The sequence below is a fragment of the Sphaeramia orbicularis genome, chromosome 19, assembly GCF_902148855.1.
Source record: "Sphaeramia orbicularis chromosome 19, fSphaOr1.1, whole genome shotgun sequence".
Taxonomy (NCBI): domain Eukaryota; kingdom Metazoa; phylum Chordata; class Actinopteri; order Kurtiformes; family Apogonidae; genus Sphaeramia; species Sphaeramia orbicularis.
The window spans coordinates 45,013,334-45,034,153 of record NC_043975.1 but is presented as its reverse complement, the minus strand read 5'-3'; the positions used below and the strand labels follow the sequence as shown (position 1 = coordinate 45,034,153).

The 20,820-nt window shown below is 39.6% G+C and overlaps 1 protein-coding gene across 1 annotated transcript in view; it reads left to right on the top strand.

Moving 5' to 3' along the window:
• LOC115410338 (coiled-coil domain-containing protein 57-like) overlaps positions 1-8,950 on the top strand; it is a 34,052-nt gene extending 25,102 nt beyond the window's left edge. The window contains exons 14-17 of the mRNA XM_030121946.1: positions 191-291; positions 1,394-1,528; positions 2,692-2,821; positions 8,753-8,950. Coding sequence (XP_029977806.1) covers positions 191-291; positions 1,394-1,528; positions 2,692-2,821; positions 8,753-8,946 — 560 coding nt within the window. The 3' untranslated portion in view covers positions 8,947-8,950. The remainder of the gene's footprint in view (positions 1-190; positions 292-1,393; positions 1,529-2,691; positions 2,822-8,752) is intronic.
• The last annotated feature ends 11,870 nt before the right edge of the window (positions 8,951-20,820 follow it).

Below are 20,820 nucleotides of genomic sequence, written 5' to 3'. Positions count from 1 at the left end.
ATTAAGATTATTTCAAATGATACAGTTTTAGATGAATCCCTCTAACCTCAGCCTTCCTAACAGTGGGCCGGATCTTCTAAAATCCCATTTTGCACGTACTAGTTTGCGTGCTCAATCTAGAATTTTGCGTGTGGGGCTTAACCGCGGTTTGCGGATGATTTACTAAGATTGTTTGCACAAATTACAACAGATGCAAAGAAGCCAGAACTGAACTCATCCACAGGAAAACAAGGAGACCAACATGAGTGTCTGGATGTTCTGGAACATTTACAGTATCAACTCACTACCCAGGTACCAGCTCTGTTCAGGTCACATGTCTGTCTGTGTCTCTCCCTCTTTCTTTCTCTCTCTCTCTTTCTTTCTCTCTCTCTCTGTCTCTTTCTCTCTCTCCCTCCCTCTCTCTCTCTTGTGAACTGGTCTTTATTCTTAGTTTCCTGTCGTTTTATCAAACTCTAGTCATTAAATGACTCCTACAGATCTATAAACATATTTACAGATCTGTACTATGTATTATAGTTGGAAACATATTTACCTTGTAGATCATGTATAAAAATAACTACAGAAAGTCCAATGACACGTATATATGTATACTTATATACACGTATTATTTACAAAGCCCTAAAAAATATCACATGCACTTTTGCCAAGAAAATGACAGATTCTAATAAATGATGACTGATAATGTAGTGATGTATGAACATGTGTTTTTGTCTTTGATTGGAAGGTTAAAGTTAATACTGAGTAGTGGGTGATTTCTGCAGTTGTTTAATGATCATGTGGAGTGGACCACAAATGTAGATGATGCTTTAATGAAATTAAATGCATTTATTGATTGAATGGTAGACTCCTCTGTAACACTCAGACGTTCAGTGTTATTATTATTATTATTATTTTTATTTTTTATTATTTATTTATTTTTTTTATTATAGTCTGCATCCCTGTTGATATTTAAAAAGCAATTAAAACAAAAGCTGCTTCTCAAATATGTTTAATTTAAATCTGTGTTATTGTATTTCTTTGCTTCATGTGCTGATACTGTCTAAATTTTATACTGTCTGTATTTATGGAATTACCTTAGGTCGTTCTTAGAGCAGGGGTTAGGTTTGGGATTGTTTTCATCATAAATTGTACTGTTTTGCTTAATGTCTTGGGCCCCGCTATGGATAGCCTCTGGGGTTACCCTTTTTACAAAATCATATCTTGCTGGAAATTATGAATACAACTCGTATACTTATTTTAAATGATTTGTAAATAAATGTGAACTAAAGTCTATTATATAATGATAGTTTAATATATTCATATTGTTCACGTCAGTCTGAACACATGCAGGTTGGGTCAAACTGTCCTTTGTTCTATAATTGTCTTCTTTTTGTGGACTTCTTTATGCCTTTAGGAGCTTCAGTATCTTATGAGGCAGAACATTTGCAGATTTGGTGAAGTACTCCCTGGACCCACTAGTCCAAGTCCAGTTTTAAAAGAGGCTGTGGACGTACGGTTCCAGACCCACCAGAACAAAGACCAGTCTGTGGTAACAGCACACGCTCACACATGTTCAACAGTCCAGACATTCAGGAACATCCAGTACGTTCTGAGGTTAGGGCTGAGGTCAGCTTCATCTGCTGAACCCGTTTATCCTCCAAAGGGTCGAGGGGATGGAAATATTTTCAGAATTTAATGTTCTTTTGCACTAAAACCAAGAGGAAAATTGGGAGTGGCCATTATTTACGTATGAAGTGCAATACAATGCTACAAAGAGCACAGTTTTGATATGCAGAACAAAAGGGGACAAGGGCCTAAACTGTCCTAATTTTTACCTGTCAGCAGGAAATGTCAGCAAAGTACCAGCTTTTTTTGTTTTTTATTAAAGTTAAAGTGCCTATATTGGAAACATCATGATGCAACAGTTTTTTCAGATGCAGTTTTTAAAATTTTTATGGAATGTCCTTTGTGGTGGACAGTTTTCTTTTCTTTTTTTTGTATAAATATATTGTATATATGAGTAACACAAAGCCATTATTTTTATTACAAAAAAGAGCAATAAGAATCATGTATAATGTTAATTTCAGGGAACATGCAAATGAGTAGTTTATTAAATCAGGATTATTTCAGTTTACAGAGTTAGCTGAATTAAGGACACTGCTGATTATGTTTAGAGCGAGAAACAGACTTGCTGCAAATTTGCTGAGATTAGTTTTAGTATCACAGGATGAAGAACATAGGAGACTTAATTTTAAACAGCAAAGGGTTCGGACTAATGTAACGCAAATGTGTATTTGTGTTGTGGGAGTCAGAATGTGGAATTCTTTGGCAATGCTGTACAAATAACTGATGGATTTTGGATTTGTTTTATTTGCACTGACTATCATGTAAACTGTTTACTGTATTAGCTGTAACAGCAACCTATCTTATGTAAGCAGATCTTTGAAGAAAGGGGTAAGTATTAGAAGTTTTCTTCATCTCGCTCCTTTCCAATCATTTAGATTGGAATGAATGAATGAATGAATGAATAAATAAATAAATAAAGTTGTGAAACTCTTGTCCACAAATGTGGACAGAAAACCCACAGCTGGGTCTGATGAGGTTAAATTTGTTAAAGAAACACATTGAATCTAATAAGGTTTAGGTAAATTTAAATACTGGTGTGGTTCCAGATATTTCACATCCTGTCTCTATTCTCTCCATTTTATTTAGAGCCACAGGAAGTCGATAGAGTCGTTGGGCTTATCCACAGCTCAGTTGTCATCAGGAGAATCTCTACATTCCCTGACGGAGCTTTGGAAGACCTTGGACCAAGGACTCAGTCCATCCATTTTCTCTGAAGGTAATAACAGAATAATAATTATGTAATAAGTATCTACAGTACATATAAGTAGTGTGGATATGAGTGGATGTTTTCCCCCCTTTATCATTTAAAGAGTGGAATTATGGGAAGTGTCATTTGGCTTTTTAGACGAGACTTTATCCACAAGTACGGTTGTAATGATATGACAATTTCATATCACGGTTATTGTGACCAAAATTATCACGGTTATCATTATTATCACAGTATTGTTGAAATGTGCTCAAAATGTTCAAAAAGTACTAATATACAACCTGAAATAATATAACCAAGTTGTATTTTGAAAACAAACAAACAAACAAAAAAACCCTAAATAAAATAATAGGCACAATGTACTTTATTTTGGCAGAAACATTCAAATATTAATATGTAAACATCAAACATACAAATGTGCATTAAAGATGGAACCTTATGGCCATTGTTTGACCATTTTCCATATCAAGTTTGTGTTGAAAGTGCGGTAATCAAACACGGTTATCATGATAATTAGAATTTAAACGTTAATACTAACCATCAGGATTTTTACCGTGGTTTATCGTTATACAGGTAATCGTTACATCCCTACCCCCAAGAAATTTTTGATGTGAAAACCAAAATAAATTTCTATAAAGAAATGTCAATTAATTAAAAAAAAAAACAAACATAAAATAAGTGATTAAGTAATGATTCCCCCTTTCAATCAGTATTTAGTAATCGGGATGTTCCGATCCAATCTAAAGATTGGTATCACCTGCCGATCTGGCATTTTTTTAGAGGATCAGATCGGATCAGGGCTTTTGCAGAATTATTTGACCCGCCCCAACCCACTTATGTGCGCATCACTAATGGAACGCACCCCCATATAAAACCTGGATGGACCTGTCCATAGACGCACTACAACAGTGGAAAACATACGACCCATGGGCCAGAACTGTTTGAAGTGCAAAAATTATACTGAAGTTATTCAGAGTCAAAGGTGTCATAGTTGTTTTAGTTCAGGTTCACATTCAGACCAAATGTGAAGTAAAATAACAGAATAATAACCTATAAATAATGACTCCAAATTTAAATTGAAATTTTATTGTAAAGTCTGTATCAGATCGGTATCGGCAAAACTAATCCTAAAAAAAAATCAGATCGGATTGGGAGCAAAAAAATCCAGATTGGGACATCATCATTTAGTAAATCCAGTGTTTATCAGGGTCAGGTTTCACATCTGGACTTTGGATTTTTACTCCATTACTCAGTCCAGAACTCCGTCCAGGCACACTGGACGGATTGGAGATAGTGGACACGCTGTACTGGACAAGACTGGAAACACTGGACAGACTGGACATACTGAGCACACTGGACATACTGTACTGGACAGACTGGACAGACTGATGATCACTGTTACTCAGTATGTGACCTTGTGATGAAATGTGGGTGTTTGTAAACTCAGCAGTTTTTCAAGCGGAGCAGAGTCCAGAACACACCGAGGTAATATCATGTCATTTAATTATTGTGCAACAAACAACTGTGATGCAACGAATCATTACACATGGAACTGCACAGCCTTCATCCAACATTTTATTACACAAACTTTTATGACTAAACACTAGATCAGTCTAACTTTTAGGAAGGTGTATTTTATTGAAAGTAAAGTCAGACTTTTACAACATAAAAAAACAGATGTATAGACTTAAATGTTCAACATAGGGCTTCATAATCAGAGGTGGATAGGAACGTGTTACATTTACTCAATTACATTTACTTTTTACTTAAATCATACTTGTAACAGTACTTTTAATATGACATACTTTTACTTTCACTCGAGTGTATTTATGAAGAAGAAATGATACTTCTAATCCGTTACAATGGCATACATTCTGCTTGTTACTTTTATTTTTGGTCATTTGTTAATGCATGAACCATTTGTTTTGTTTTGTTAGAAAGACCTCCACCAAAAACTCACATGACCATATTTCACTCCGTACCACCAATCAGATGTAGACAGCAAGGTTATTATCGTTAACGAAAACTAACAAAATGATGAAAACTAGAATTACAAAAACATTTTCGTAAACTGAAATAAATAAAAACTCATCACTCACCACTCATTCGGATAATGAGCCTGTGCAGACACGCCTGAACACACCTGATGAACATGTGTAGATTCTACTGACAACAGTCATGTGACAAACACCATTTTAGGGTTAATGTGTGTTTGGGTTTGTCTGAGGAAACACAGACCAAAGAGGCTGAAGAAGGAAGAGTTTTAACCCCTCAGACAACTTCTGACCAAAGGGGGATTGGGTGGGTGGGTCCCCACCTCAAACTGCATATCCTCAAACTGTATCACAAAGCAGAACATTACTCTGGGTGTATGAGCTTATTGATGTGTGTGTGGACTAAATGTTAACTGAATGTTAGATTCTCCCACTGCTGTTTGTTCCATTACTGTTTGTATTTGGGTTACGTTTTCTCAAAAACAACAATAAAAAGGAAATAACGAAAAACATCAGTTTGACCTCATTACAGCCACTATTATTAAAAAAAAAAGCAATAGGGATCTTTCACAAAGTTGGCTACCAGGAACACACAAACTCATTATTCTTACAGTCAAAATTACTCAAGTTCACAGACATTGTGGACAATCAAACAGCTCAAATAATGTATAAAGCTAAAAATAATGTTTTACCAACAAATGTACAAAAATTATTCAGTATTCATGAGGGGGGTTATAATTTAAGGGGGAAAATTAACTTTAAAATTCACTTAATATGCACGACTAGGAAGGGTTTTTGTGTTTCAGTCAGCGGGGTGAGACTGTGGAACAGATTTAATATAAGTAAAGTAAAGTAAAGTAAAGTAAAGTAAAGTAAATTTTATTTATAGAGCACTTTTCACAGACAGAGTCACAAAGTGCTTTATCAATTCAAATCAGAATCAAATTAAGTTTACAGAGACCCAACAGAATCCTTCAGGAGCAAACACTTTTGATTGGTGACAGTGGCGAGGAAAAACTTCCCTTTAACAGCAGAAACCTCGAGCAGACCCAGACTCCTGAAGGATGGCTGTCTGCCTTGAGCAGTTGGGGTTAAAGAGAGAGAGAGAGAGTAAAGGAGGAGAAAAGAGAGAGCGATAGAGATATAGAGAGACTGGGGGGGGGATGACACATGGAGTACGTTATGATGAATACATAGAGTGTAATCAGTCTGTGGTGGTCCTGGGTCAGGTGGGAGACTAAAAAGCCTTTTTGAACAGGAGGGTTTTGAGGTGTTTCTTAAAGCTCTCTACAGAGTCCATGGACCGTAGGTGTAGAGGCAGGTCATTCCATAGACGTGGTGCCACAGCTTTAAAAGACCTGTCACCACGTGTGCTAAAACAGGTCCGTGGAACCATCAGCAGGTGCTGTCCTGAAGACCTCAAGCTACGAGTCGAGCTGTAGGGCTGGATCAGGGAAGCAATGTATGCAGGGGCCTGGCCATGTAGGGCCCGGAAAGTTAGCACAAGAATTTTGAAATGAAGACGATATAGAACAGGGAGCCAGTGGAGAGATTTAAGGATGGGAGTGATGTGGGTTCTCCTGTTTGTGCGGGTCAGGAGCCTGGCAGCAGAGTTCTGGACAAACTGTTGACGGGCCAGCTCCTTCTTGTTTAAGCATGTAAACAGGCTGTTGCAGTAGTCTAAGCGAGAAGATACGAAAGCGTGAACGATCATCTCGAGCTCATTTGTGGACACCATAGATCTGAGTTTGGAGATGTTGCGTAGGTGGAAGAAACAGTTTTTGACTAGGTGTTTGGAGTAGAATTCTAAAGACATGTCCTGGTCAAAGATGACACCCAGATTCCTCAGTTTTGTCTTTACCGAGGAACTCAGGTCTCCAAGGTGATGTTTGATCCCTGGGATTGCACTATCCGGGGCAATGATGAGGGTCTCAGTTTTGCTGGAGTTCAGCTGGAGGCTGTTATCATTTAGCCACTGCTTCAGCTCTGACAAGCAGTTGATTAAGGAACTCAGTTTGTGGGGCTCAGAGGAGTTAAAGGAGCAGTATATCTGGATGTCATCCGCGAATAGATGATAGGAGACATCACTGTACTGTCGGATAATGTGGCCAAGTGGGAGGACATAGAGTAAGAATAGGACTGGTCCCAGGACAGAGCCTTGGGGCACACCACACAGTAGATCCGCTGAGTCAGATTGGAAGTTGTTTATTGACACAGTGAAGCTTCTGCCGGTCAGGTAAGAGGAGAACCAGTCTAGCACATGACCTGACATCCCTACCAGGTCCCTCAGTCTCTCAATCATTATGGTATGGTCCACTGTGTCAAAGGCCGAGGAGAGATCTAGCAGGACCAAGACCGTGGATTTCCCGGAGTCAGCCGCCATCAGGATGTCACTAGACACTTTTAATAGTGCGGTTTCTGTTGAGTGGCGTTGTCTAAACCCAGACTGAAAAGTGTCATAGATCTGGTGTGTCTCCAGAAAAGCTGTAAGTTGTTTAGACACTGCCTTCGCAAGGATTTTGGCCAATAGGGGGAGCTTTGAAATGGGCCTGTAGCTTTTTAAGTCTGTGGGGTCCAGTGTGGTTTTCTTTAGTTTAGGTTCTATGATGGCCTGTTTGAAGGAGCTGGGAAACAAACCAATTGTGAGCGACAGGTTAAAAAACTTTATGACCCATGGTCCAATAGTGTCAAAGACACCGACAAGGAGCTTATGGGGGAGGATGTCTGCAGAGTTGGAGGAGGGTTTCGGTTTGGATAAAAGTGCTGAGATGTCCTCCAGTGTCACAGGGTCGAAAGAGGACCAGGTTTGCAGAGGGGGATCAGATAGGGTCAGACGGCCAGAGGGTGGTGGGATATTGTGTTTAATATAGAGTTAAAGCAACGTCCAAGCATGAAAGAATTTAAAAGGACGTACAAAGACACAATGTTCAAGAGGTACAGGGATGAGGGAGGGGTTGAGGATCACTGGGAGTTACAAAGATGGACAAGAATGTGGTATGTTTGTGTGTGTGTGTGTGTGTGTATATAAATAAATAAATAAATAAATAAATAAACACTACCAGGCAAAAATTTGGACTCACCTGTTTTTTCTTTATTTTTATGACTATTTCCATTGTAGATTCTCACTGAAGGCATCAAAACTATGAATGAACACATATGGAATTATGTAGTTTAAAAAGGTGTGACAAAACTCAAAGCATGTTTTATATTTTAGATTCTTCAAAATAGCCACATTTTGCTTTTATTACTGCTTTGTGCATTCTTGGCATTCTCTTGATGAGCTTCATGAGGTAATCACCTGAAATGTTTTCCAAAAGTCTGGAAGGAGTTCCAAATGATGCTGAGCACTTGTTGGCCATCTGTGGTCCATCTCATGTCATTTAAATAAGGAGGTGAGTCCAAACTTTTGCCTGGTAGTGTATGTTTATGTGTATATGTGTGTATGAATATGCATTTACATGTGTTATTATATTGTGTTATGTAAATCATATTATATTTGTTCATAATAGTATAAAGCCATAAACCAAATTATTTAATAATAAGTATCAGTGATATTATAGTATATAGTATAGATATGCTTAGACTAGGAAGGTTACTATTGTTATTAATTATATAAGGAGAAGGGGTGGAGTTTATAAGTTAAACTTCTTTTCACTTCTTTTCAAATATGTATTATTTGTCTTATGTTTAAGTGTTTTATTTTCTTCTGTTTTGACATTCATATTCGAAATAAATACATCAATCAGTCAGTCAATTTAAAAAAAAAAATCGCACTGTGGTAAACAACAAACTGCTTTGAATGTATTAAAAATCAGATGAGCTGAAAAATAAAACTGAACCCTATCTACAGTGTGAAAAAAACCCCAAAAAACTTGATTGAATGAGACCAGGTATTTGTGTGAATTATAATAATAATGAATAATGCAGCTCTTTTCTGCTCTTAAAGGTGAAGGAGAGCTGAGCAGGAGCACAGGAGGTGGAGGTGGTGGAGTCCAGATGGAGGTGAACGGCATCAGTGCACCAGTGCACAGACCCCCCCCACCGCAGAACCAGCAGAGGGTCAACACTTCGACTGCACCGGCAGCCACAACCAGAAGTAGAAGCATCAGCAAGATCAGAAACTACAACATCAAACACTGACACAGAATCCAGGATCTGCAGACACAAAAGGCAGGGTCACCATAAAAGGACCGGTCCGATGGTTCCATCAGCGGAGTTATGAACGTTTACCGCTAACACCAGCTGGAGAAACTGCAGAAAACAACCCAACGTCTTTGTCCAGATCATACGTATGAACGCTGCTCATCTGCTTTCTTCTCCGTTGCTTTTCATTTCCTGAATAATTTGTTCAAAGGTTTAATTTTATTGCATTAAACTGTACAGTTCCTTACTTGTTTTTTTTTTTTTTTTTTTTTTTTTTTACAGAGTTTATTGATGTAGAAGGTGAAGAATAATTATAGAATAATCACAGTATTGCTCTGAACTGCTCTAGAATGTCACATATTTCTCTACTGATGAACCTTGTCTCCCAGTAAACTCATGGGCGCCAGTACTGATAAGATTCAGGGCAAGTTTATTATTGTTAATGAAAACTAACGAAATGACGAAAACTAGAATTGAAAAAACATTTTTGTTAACTGAAATAAATAAAAACTATAATTAAAAGAAAAACGATAACTAACCGAAACTGTATTGTGTGTTTACAAAACTAACTAAAACGTATAAAAATTATGGATAAAATTCCCATCGTTTTCATCTTTGTCAATGTCGGATTGATACGAAAGCGATTTATTTCGCTCTAGCAATTTTAGCTGCTGACACCGTACGACACTTGACAGTCCGTCACTTGTGTTCACTTGTGGTTTCCAGTCGTCTTCTGGTCCCCACTCTACCTGGAAACATGGAGATTAAAGTTGGGAGAAAGCAGCAGAGTCCTGTCTGGGATTTATGTGAATACGACGGAGAAGAAGAGAAAAGATACGACAAAACTAAAATTAATACTAAACTTAGCATTGAGAAAAAAAATTAAAACTAATAAAAACTAACAAACCTGCTCTAAAAATGAATTAAAACTAACTGAATTAGAGAAAAAAAGTTAAAACTAAATAAAAGTAAACTATAATGAAAAATCCAAAACTATTAGAACCTTGACTCAGGGTCAGTTCTGCTCACTGAAGATGATGTTGTGGCTACAGAAGCTAGGACCTGCCATTCCAATAGATCCACGTCTAAAACAACAGTCATGACACTTTGCATAGCTCATCCCAGAAACAAGATGTGAACTGAGGGTTGGTAAGTCACATCAACAGGTGAGGTCCAATCAGAAGACGGAGTCAGATGATGTTGCGAAGTCCAACCCATTGTTCGGGGTGGAGTCGCCCAAGAAGATAACTGTCAACGACACCTGGTATTCGGGCTCTTTGACTTGAGTTCCTGCGGGAGCTCTTGTCCAAAGAGACCAGCGCTGGCGTTTATATTTCACATGTGATCAGAATAAATTCTTAAACTGAGACCAAGTGCAACTCGTCTTTGGAGCTTTCAATCGACGAACATGAAAAATCCAAACAACGTCGACTCAGGAATCAGCTGAACGTTGGTGTTACTCATCTGACTTTACAAACTTAAACCTCATTACAATATGTGGAATAAAGTCCTTTCAGTCATTTTGTATTAATTAATTAATTAGTGCAGTTTAAATTTCAAAATGACCAATATTTACATGGTCAGATTGAAAGAGCAGAAGGTTTTTACATTTCTTACTGAGAACCAGGTATCACCATAGGAATGAAGATATAATCATGTTCTTCTGCACTGGGCCTGGATTACACTGAACTAAAGAACGCTGCAGGTTTTCAGAGAAGGTGTGAAAATATGAAAGTATATTTCATTGCATGATGTGAAATTTAACAAACCAAGTTAAACAGATGATGATGAGCTGTGGGTAGAAGGAGGAACCAGAGGAGGAACTAGAGGATGGATGGATGGATGGATCCATGTTTACCTTCAACTAACCCTAACCCACTGTAGATGATTCTTGTCAGTGTCATTTGAGGGTCAGGGGTCAGGGAACTGCTGTTTTACCTGAACCTTTGCCTTTGACTCATTCCAATATATTCAGATTCTTTGAACCATTTAATTCACATTACAAATGAAATGATCAGTGATATAATTATACAGGTGCTGGTCATATAATTCCAATATCATGAAAAAGTTGATTTATTTCAGTAATTCCATTCAAAAGTGAAATTTGTATATTACACTCAAAGAAAAAAGAAATGCACCATTTTCATTTTCTCGATTTTTTCAGAAATATGACAGTTATTGCAAAATTGCAAACTACAGTGAGTTCAGTACTATTCTGAGTCATGATGAAATGATTGTTTTCCTGGTTCTGGTTGATGGATTTTGATTAGCAATAAGAACTGTATTTGTGTATTCCTCACCCATGTCTGCTCATGAGTGAAACTCACAGATGAATTGGACCTCTCCTCAATTGTGCACAACCATTCCCTATAAAAAGACACCAAAATGGAGCAGAAACACATTTGTCCACAATGCCACGACTACTGCAACCGGAGAGAGATGGGGCCATTGGCATGTTTCAGCTGGATGGGGCAGATTAATTGGTTGATTAATTAGTCCTGAATATCAGGGATGGATGTATGGTTGATGTGCACAGGTTAGATATCCACCAAAAAATAAATAACAAAAAAAATGTGTAAAAAATCAGTGGTGCATACAATGCTAGAGTGGTGGACTCCGTCCAGCTGAAACATGCCAATGGTCCGATCTCTCTCTGGTTGCAGTAGTGGTGGCATTGTGGAAAAATGTGTTTCTGCTCCATTTTGGTGTCTTTTTATAGGGGATGGTTGTGCACAATTGAGGAGAGATCCAATTCATCTGTGAGTTTGACTCATGAGCAGACATGGGTGAGGAATACACAAATACAGTTCTTATTGGTAATCAAAATCAATCAACCGGAACCAGGAAAACAATCATTTCATCATGACTCAGAATAGTACTGAACTCACTGTAGTTTGCAATTTTGCAATAACTGTCATATTTCTGAAAAAATCGAGAAAATGAAAATGGTGTGTTTCTTTTTTCCTTGAGTGTAATATACAAGTTTCACTTTTGAATGGAATTACTGAAATAAATAAACTTTTTCATGATATTCGAATTATATGACCAGCACCTGTAGTTCCATTTCATTAAATGTATGTTCAGAGGCAGTTTAGGGTCAGGGGTCAGGGGTCAGGCTCTTCTATAACATACCTGAAGTATCATTTTGGAGGTTTTTATTGTTTTATGGTTTAATCCTTGTGGAAGTTGCTGAAGGTGCTTCAGAACATGAGAACAACCACTGCACAGATCAGGAAAAAAGGTTATTGACTAAAGACATGTTATTGTTCTTTATCTCCGTAGTAACAGATGATGAAGACGTAAATATTCCACCTCATCAGTGTTAGAATGCCTGTCCATCAGCTGACCTGACCTTTAGATCTCCTCCAGAAAGCGGTTTATGTGAAAAATCTGGATTGTTCCCCTCCCAAAAGAGGGGTGAGTCAAGCTTCCGGTCTGTCGCCGTGGTAACAAGCGGTTGACCAGATCTGGGACGGTCATTGGAGGAGCTGGTGGTGTGGTAACGCTCAGCAAGGCGTACAACAGTAGAGGGGTGGACTCCAAACAGCCTGGCTAAGGCCCGTCTGCTCCGTCCAGCTGAAGCATGCCAATGGCCCGATCTCTCTCTGGTTGCAGGAGTCGTGGCATTGTGGACAAATGTGTTTTTGCTCCATTTTGGTGTCTTTTTATAGGGAATGGTTGTGCACAATTGAGGAGAGGTCCAATTCATCTGTGAGTTTCACTCATGAGCAGACATGGGTGAGGAATACACAAATACAGTTCTTATTGCTAATCAAAATCCATCAACCAGAACCAGGAAAACAATCATTTCATTTTGACTCAGAATCGTGCTGAACTCATTGTAGTTTGCAATTTTGCAATAACTGTCATATTTCTGAAAAAAAATCGAGAAAATGAAAATGGTGCGTTTCTTTTTTCCTTGAGTGTATATTCTGACATTAGTCTTTATTGTTTTGTATCCCAGACCCCTGTCAGAAAAGAAACACCTGAATCCATCGTGTCCACATACTTTTGTCCATGTAGTGGATGACTTAGTCAGTTATGCTATGAGGATAATGAAGTGATGCATTTACAAAATACAGAACAGCCTGATAAGGAATCATGAATGAAAAGTGCAATATTTTGAGGGTATTTCCTCCTCTGTTCATGTGCGTCTGTGCTTTCAGCTCCTGTGACGTTCAGGTTGTTATTAGTAACTAGTAGAGGAGTGACAAATTAAGGAATGAGAAATATCCGAACAGAACACCAAGTTGTACAAGTCTGTGAGAGATTCACCTGTCTCTAAGACTCCGCCCACACAGCAGGTCTAATGCACTATTTGGATTTTTTTGGTGAAATCTGATTTTTTTGTGTGTTGGTTCATATTCCACATTAAATGCAATTTCTATCAGTTTTGAGTCTGAACTGAATGTGACCCTGAAATGACCCACATGCACTAAAGAGGTCCTGAAGTGACCCACATGCACTAAAGAGGTCCTGATGGAATACGAGACTATGCAGACACACACTGTATTTGGGACGTTTCTAGCATTCCAATGACGGAAAGGTCGGATAAATGTGGCCTGGATGTTCAGACTGAAGTCACATTGGAAGATATCAGATCTGTATCAGATTTAGGACCACATATGAAAGTGGTCCGGGGCGGAATTAGGACCCCGTATGAAAGTGATCCGGGTCGGATTTAGGCAAGGCAAGCCACATTTATTTGTATAGCACAATTCATACACAGGGCAATTCACAGTGCTTTACAAAATGGAAAAGAGACAGATTAAAAATACACAATTATAATTAAAACATAATCAATAAAACAGAAATAATAATCAATTAAAACAAAGTAAAAGAGAAGAGTGCAGATAGAACCCTTTCAGTTCTTCTATGCACAGTTGTACAGAGCTGTTTTCAGCCTGGACTTAAACATTGTCACAGTAGAGGTCTGTCTCACATCATCAGGAAGATGGTTCCAGAGTTTAGCTGCATAGAACTGAAACGCAGCTTCACCCTGTTTAGTCCTGACTCTGGGCACCAGCAGAAGACCAGTCCCTGAGGTTCTCAGGGTCCAAGATGGTTCATATGGGACCAACATGTCACAGATGTACTTTGGTGCTAGACCATGGACAGACTTATAAACGAGCAGAGCTGTTTTAAAGTCTATTCTCTGAGCCACAGGAAGCCAGTGCACAGATCTGAGCACAGGACTAATATGGTTGTACTTCCTGGTTCTAGTCAGGACTTGAGCACCAGCGTTCTGGATGTACTGCAGCTGTCTGACAGCTGGTTTAGAGAGTCCAGTGAGAAAGCCGTTACAGTAGTCTAACCTGCTAGAGATAAATGTGTGGATAAGTCTAAGTCTGGTTTAGACAGTAAACCTTTGATTCTGGCAATGTTTCTGAGATGGTGATTTAGGACCCCGTATGAAAGTAGTCTGGGTCAGATTAGTGCTGTTCAGACTGTTTTTAATAGATCAGATACAGGTCACATATGGGTGAAAAAAATCAGATTTGAGCCACATTTGGCTGCAGTGTGAACGGAGCCTAATGGAACATATTTTCCCAGTGTGCATCGTGCTGGCATTGTCCTGTGTTTGTTCAGTCAGGTTGAGGTCTGTTGTGTGGAAAGTCCACAGTGTGAACTCCGCCCTCTGGTCCTGTGGATCAGATGCTGTCGTCCTAGCACAGACCACCCCCACCAGGGTTTTAACTGATTTACTTGTCACCTATCTGTATATTATCAACGTGCTGTGACTCAGACCCTGTTTCTTTTGTCGAACAGGCTACTCATGATGTTTGTAGCGTAGATAATGATACCTATTCTACCTCTGCACTGCCTGTGAGTGTTAGCCGAAGCTTAAAATAGAAACAGACATAAAGCCCAGCCAATTAGTGGAAACACTAACAGCAGAAAGCAGACCCCAGCCTTTGAGTCATTGACTTGGGGACAGTTTGACCTGGACGTGGTCAAAGACAGTGCATTACTCTGCTACATGTGGACTCCCACAGGTTCTCCTTATTCAGATCTCTTTAAGCTCCTCTGTGAGTCATGAGTCAGTGAGTGGAAGTGAATGACAACAGAGAAACAGAGGCTGGCACCACCACTTTTTCCTTGTTACTGTGTGTAATTAATGTGTGTGTGCGTTGTTGTTTTGTTTTTTGGTCTTTAGCGCTCATCTAATTCCACTGATTCTCATTTCCACAAGTCCACAAGATACCGCTTAATGGAACAATAACTAAGCCTTTAATCAAATGAAGGCAGCAGAGCCGCTCTATAATTGCTTTGTGACTGCGACAGAGAATAGTGATATGTATATTGAAATCGTCGCCTGCTCAGAACATGCAGTGACCTTTTATGAGTAGGCAGTGATATCCAAATGGCCTGTAGCCTCATGTATTTATAAATGTCACTGTGTCCTGGGTTAGCTGATACAGCTGAACCAAAGGAAGGAACGAATCCCTGTTGAATGTCCTTGGAGTCCTACTTAGGGCTGTGTATTTTTATTGGCAAGAATCTGGCGATATGATACAAATCACAATACTAGGATCACGATACGATATATCACGATACAGTTAAAAAAGGCAAATTTTTTTTTTTTTCTGAATGATTATTTCCTTGAAGAATTGAATTACACCAGTAATATGCGCTAATACTAAACGCATTTTTATTTGATCGCAACAAGATCTAATGTTATATCACAAAATTTTCCTGTGTTCAAACTGAAATGATGTTTTACAGACATTACAGTTTAAGATCCTGTTCAAATGTTCATATTCTATTAGTTCAAAACTAACATCATAACATTATTTAATAAAAGTGTTAAATAATAATAAAAAAAAAAAGAAAAACTAAAAAACAAAAATGAACCTCCACAATATCTCCATTTGAATAAATACCTAAATATATCAATATAGTACTTTTTAATATCGGTACAGTATTGTGAAATAAAATATTGCGATATATTGCAGAACCGATATTTTCTTACACCCCTAGTCCTACTGCTCAAGGGGGGGCTGAAAATTTCATAGCCTGACAAAGGAAGAGTTATTCCACAGCAATGAAACTTGGCATACATTAAATTAAACCTTTCCTGATACTAACTGCATGGTTTCTTTCCAGATAAACCCACAATGGATAAATAATTTAGGACTCTGAAAAGTAGTACTACAGACATTTCATGAAAATGTTTGCTTTTCACCCCTCCCTCATTCTCCCTACCCCTCTTGAATTCAGCTTCCCAGTTTTGCACAGCTGATAAAGCTGGAGCATCATCCCCTATGCTCCAGCTTAGGGCGACACGGTGGTGCAGTGGTTAGCACTCGTGCCTCACAGCAAGAAGGTCCTGGGTTCGATTCCAACACCAGTCAACAGGGGGTGGGACCTTTCTGTGTGGAGTTTGCATGTTCTCCCTGTGTCTGCGTGGGTTCTCTCCGGGTACTCCGGCTTCCTCCCACCATCCAAAGACATGCACTGATAGGTTAATTGGTTAATCTAAATTACCCATAGGTGTGAATGTGAGAGTGATTGTTTGTCTCTATATGTCAGCCCTGCGATGAACTGGCGACTTGTCCAGGGTGTACCCCGCCTTCGCCCCTATGTAGCTGGGATAGGCTCCAAGCGACCCCCGTGACCCTAGTGAGGATAAAGCGGGTTCAGAAAATGAATGAATGAATGAATCATCCCCTATAGCAACCATGTCAGCATGAATGTCCTTGGGGGCTAAGCCCTTTTTCTGCAGACATTTGATAAGACCACGGTGCCACGGATGGTTCACCAAATGTCTCTGGTACTACTTTTCAAAGTCTTAAATTATTTATCCATTGTGAGTTAATCTGGAAGGAAACCATGCAATTAGTATCCAAAGAGGTTGAATTTAATGTATGCCAAGTTTCATTACTGTGGAATAAGTCCTCCTTAGTCAGGCTATGAACTTTTCAGCCCCCCCCCCCTCATAGAACAGCTCATACAATCAATAACTGAAATGTCCATCCATCCATGCAGTTCAAACCCAGACTTCCCCCATCTTGGCCCCTCCTCCAGGGGGACACTACAGCCTTCCCAGACCAAAGATACAGTCCCTGCAGCCGTGTCCTAGGTCTGACCCAGGGTCTCCTCCTGCTTGGACATTTGGGAAACACCTCACCAGGGACACATGACTCACATACAACGGTAATGAACAAGAGAAGAAACTGGTGACTGATGGATGGACAGACGATCCATCTATCCATCGTCATGTACAGTGCTATAATGTAGTTGTACTCTGGGTGCGATTTGTTGGGGTGGGTGGGAAGGATCAACCCCCCTCTGGTTTTAACATCCCTCCATGTGTCTCCCCCTACTTCCCCCCTTCTCCCCCAGTCTCTCTATCGCTCTGTCTTTTTCTCCTCCTTTACCTTCTATCTCCAACCCTAACTGGTCCTGTCAGTCGTCCATCCTCCAGGAGTCTGGGTCTGCTCCAGGTTTCTGCTGTTAAAGGTAGTTTTTCCTTCCTCTGTCTCCACTCACAAGTGTTTGCTCCTGGAGGATTCTGTTGGTTTCTGTAAACTGACTTAGAATCTGGTGTAGACCAACTCGATATGTAAAGTGTCATGAGGTAACTTTTGTTATGATTTGGCGCTATATAATTAAAATTTGATTTGATTTGATACTTCTGCACAGTGAATTTCATCTTTGGGGGGTTGCGTTAGTTTTCTTCCATCTATATCCTACATCACTGACACTAACGATCACCTGAACCAAACTGTCGGCAGTCTCAGAATTCACTAACGTCTCCATGCACTGGGGTGCTGTAAAGGGGGGGTAATGCCGCATTTCCACTACGTGGAACCGGCTCTGCTCGACTCGATTCTGGCACCAGGTCCTATTCCTGGAGACCACTTCCATTACAGGATACTACAGACTTTACAGTACCTGGACGTCATAACAATGCGGCGCGTTACTTCCACGTCGTCTGCTCAGAGAGTTGCTGATAAACTCACTCGTTGCGTGTTGTCTCATCAAGCTCATGCTGAATTTTTTCATTTGAACCTCCTCGACAAACCATGGTGTAGTTTTACGGGCTGTCATCATGTGGATTAACCTACTGACATATTTACTGTAAACATCCACATCTGTTTTTTTGTAAAATGGCGGGTCACAGCGATGACTCTCTGACCAATCAGTGGTCTGCAGTGTTTACACGTCATGTTTTAGTATCTGGTCCCCAGTCCTGGAACCTCGGCGGAGGTGATACCAAAAAACTAGTACCAGGTACCAGATTCCAGGTCCTTTTTCATAATGGAAATGCAAAAAGGCCGAATCAAGTCAAGTCGAGCTGATACCACGTCGTGGAAACATGGCATAAATGTGACAAATTCATGGAGCCCAGGATTTGTGTGTGTGTGTGTGGGGTGGGTCCAGTGGATACAGTTTAGAAGTTGTGAACATTTCTTGTAAGATCCGCTGAATAATAGAGGAATAGAACCAGGGAGTTGGACGTTGAAAGTATGGAAAGTTTCACTTTTGTTTCACAGCAGCATTAATTACATTAGTTATAGACTGCACCTCATGTATAGAACTGCTGCACATAACCCCGCAGTCCCGACAAAAAAAAACAAAAAAAAAAACATCATCATCCCCCCTCTGTTTTTTTGACAAATTGCACCCTGGTTGCACTAATAGGCTAATTGTCCATAGGTGAGAATTCTTGGTTGTTTGTCTCTTTGTGTCAGCCCAGTGGTGAACTGCAGACATGTCCAGGGTCAGGGTCCAGGGTGAACCCAGCCTTCACACAATGAGAACTGGGATACACTCAAGCACCCTCGCGACCCTCTCAAGTTCAGAAAATGAATGAATGAATGTTGTATTTCGCTTGTTGCCATTCAGTTGTCACTTCCTACTTCCACATCCACTTGTATTAATTTCTTTGCATTCAATATGCTGCAGTACCATGTCCCTGAGTCCATAAAAACCTCCAGTTGTCATTCTACGGTTTTACATATAATGTGATGGTAAAGAGCAGATAAAGTAGATGTGGTTGATAAGTAAAGTAACCACAGGCCATATCACTGTTTTCTCCAAGCACAGGAACAGGGACTCATTTTCCCCATTGAAAATTTGTGTTGCTCTAGTCCAGGGATGTCTAACTCATTTTCTTTCAGGGGCCACATTCAGCCCAATTGGATCTCAAGTGGGCCAGACAAGTAAAATAATAGCCTTAGAATAGTAATAATGACTTAAAAAAAACCTCCAATTTTACTCTGTTTTGGTGCAAAGAAAATAACATTAAATTATGAAAATATTTATATTTACAAACTATCCAAACAAAAAAGATGTGAATAACCTGAAAAAACAAATTTCTTGAGAAAAATAAGCGCAATTTTAAAATATATTTATAAATATATTATAAAATATTCTGCCTCAACTTCTCATTTCTACATGTGCGTTATGGATCAGATCTATAAAGGCACAAAACATTTAGTAACAGGCAGAAAATTGTTAAAATTACACTTAATTTTCTTTAGACATTTCAGGTTATTCATGTTTAATTGTTAAAGAATAGTTTGTTAATGTACATATTTTCACGATTAAATGATTAAAATTTGGGGTATGGGATCTTGAGCATTGTTCATTTATCATTCAGTGATTAGTTTAGTCTCTCTCCTTTAATCCTCTCTCTGATTGCCTCATAAAAACTTCTGACATAGAGTACAGGCCAAAAGTTTGGACACACCTTCTCATTCTTTGCATTTTCTTTATTTTCATGACTATTTACATTGTAGATCCTCACTGAAGGCATCAAAACTATGAATGAACACATGTGGAATTATGTACTTAACAAAAAAGTGTGAAATAACTGAAAACATCTCTTATATTCTAGTTTCTTCAAAGTAGCCACCCTTAGCTCTGATGACTGCTTTGCACACTCTTGGCATTCTCTTGATGAGCTTCCAGAGGTAGTCACTTGAAATGGTTTCCTAACAGTCTTGAAGAAGTTCCCAGAGATGCTTAGCACTTGTTGGCCCTTTTGCCTTCACTCTGCGGTCCAGCTCACCCCAAACCATCTCGATTGGGTTCAGGTCCGGTGACTGTGGAGGCCAGGTCATCTGGCGCAGCACTCCATCACTCTCCTTCTTGGTCAAATATCCCTCACACAGCCTGGAGGTGTGTTTGGGGTCATTGTCCTGTTGAAACATAAATGATGGTCCAACTAAACGCAGACCGGATGGAATGGCATGTCACTTCAGGATGCTGTGGCAGCCATGCTGATTCAGGTTGCCTTCAATCTTGAATAAATCCCCAACAGCGTCACCAGCAAAGCACCCCCACACCATCACACCTCCTCCTCCATGCTTCACGGTGGGAACCAGGCATGTAGCATCCATCCGTTCACCTTTTCTGCGTCGCACAAAGACACGGCGGTTGGATCCAAAGATCTCAAATTTGGACTCATCAGACCAAAGCACAGATTTCCACTGGTCTAATGTCCATTCCTTGGGTTTCTTGGCCCAAATAAATTTCTTCTGTTTGTTGCCTCTCCTGAGCAGTGGTTTCCTAGCAGCTATTTGACCATGAAGGCCTGATTCACGCAGTCTCCTCTTAACAGTTGTTGTAGAGATGTGTCTGCTGCTAGAGCTCTGTGTGGTATTCATCTGGTCTCTAATCTGAGCTGCTGTTAATTTGCGATTTCTGAGGCTGGTGACTCAGATGAACTTATCTTCAGCATCAGAGGTGACTCTTGGTCTTCCTTTCCTGGGGCGGTCCTCATGTGAGCCAGTTTCGTTGGAGCGCTTGATGGTTTTTGCAACTGCACTTGGGGACACATTCAAAGTTTTTGAAATTTTCTAGACTGACTGACCTTCATTTCTTAAAGTAATGATGGCCACTTAGCTGATTGGTTCTCGC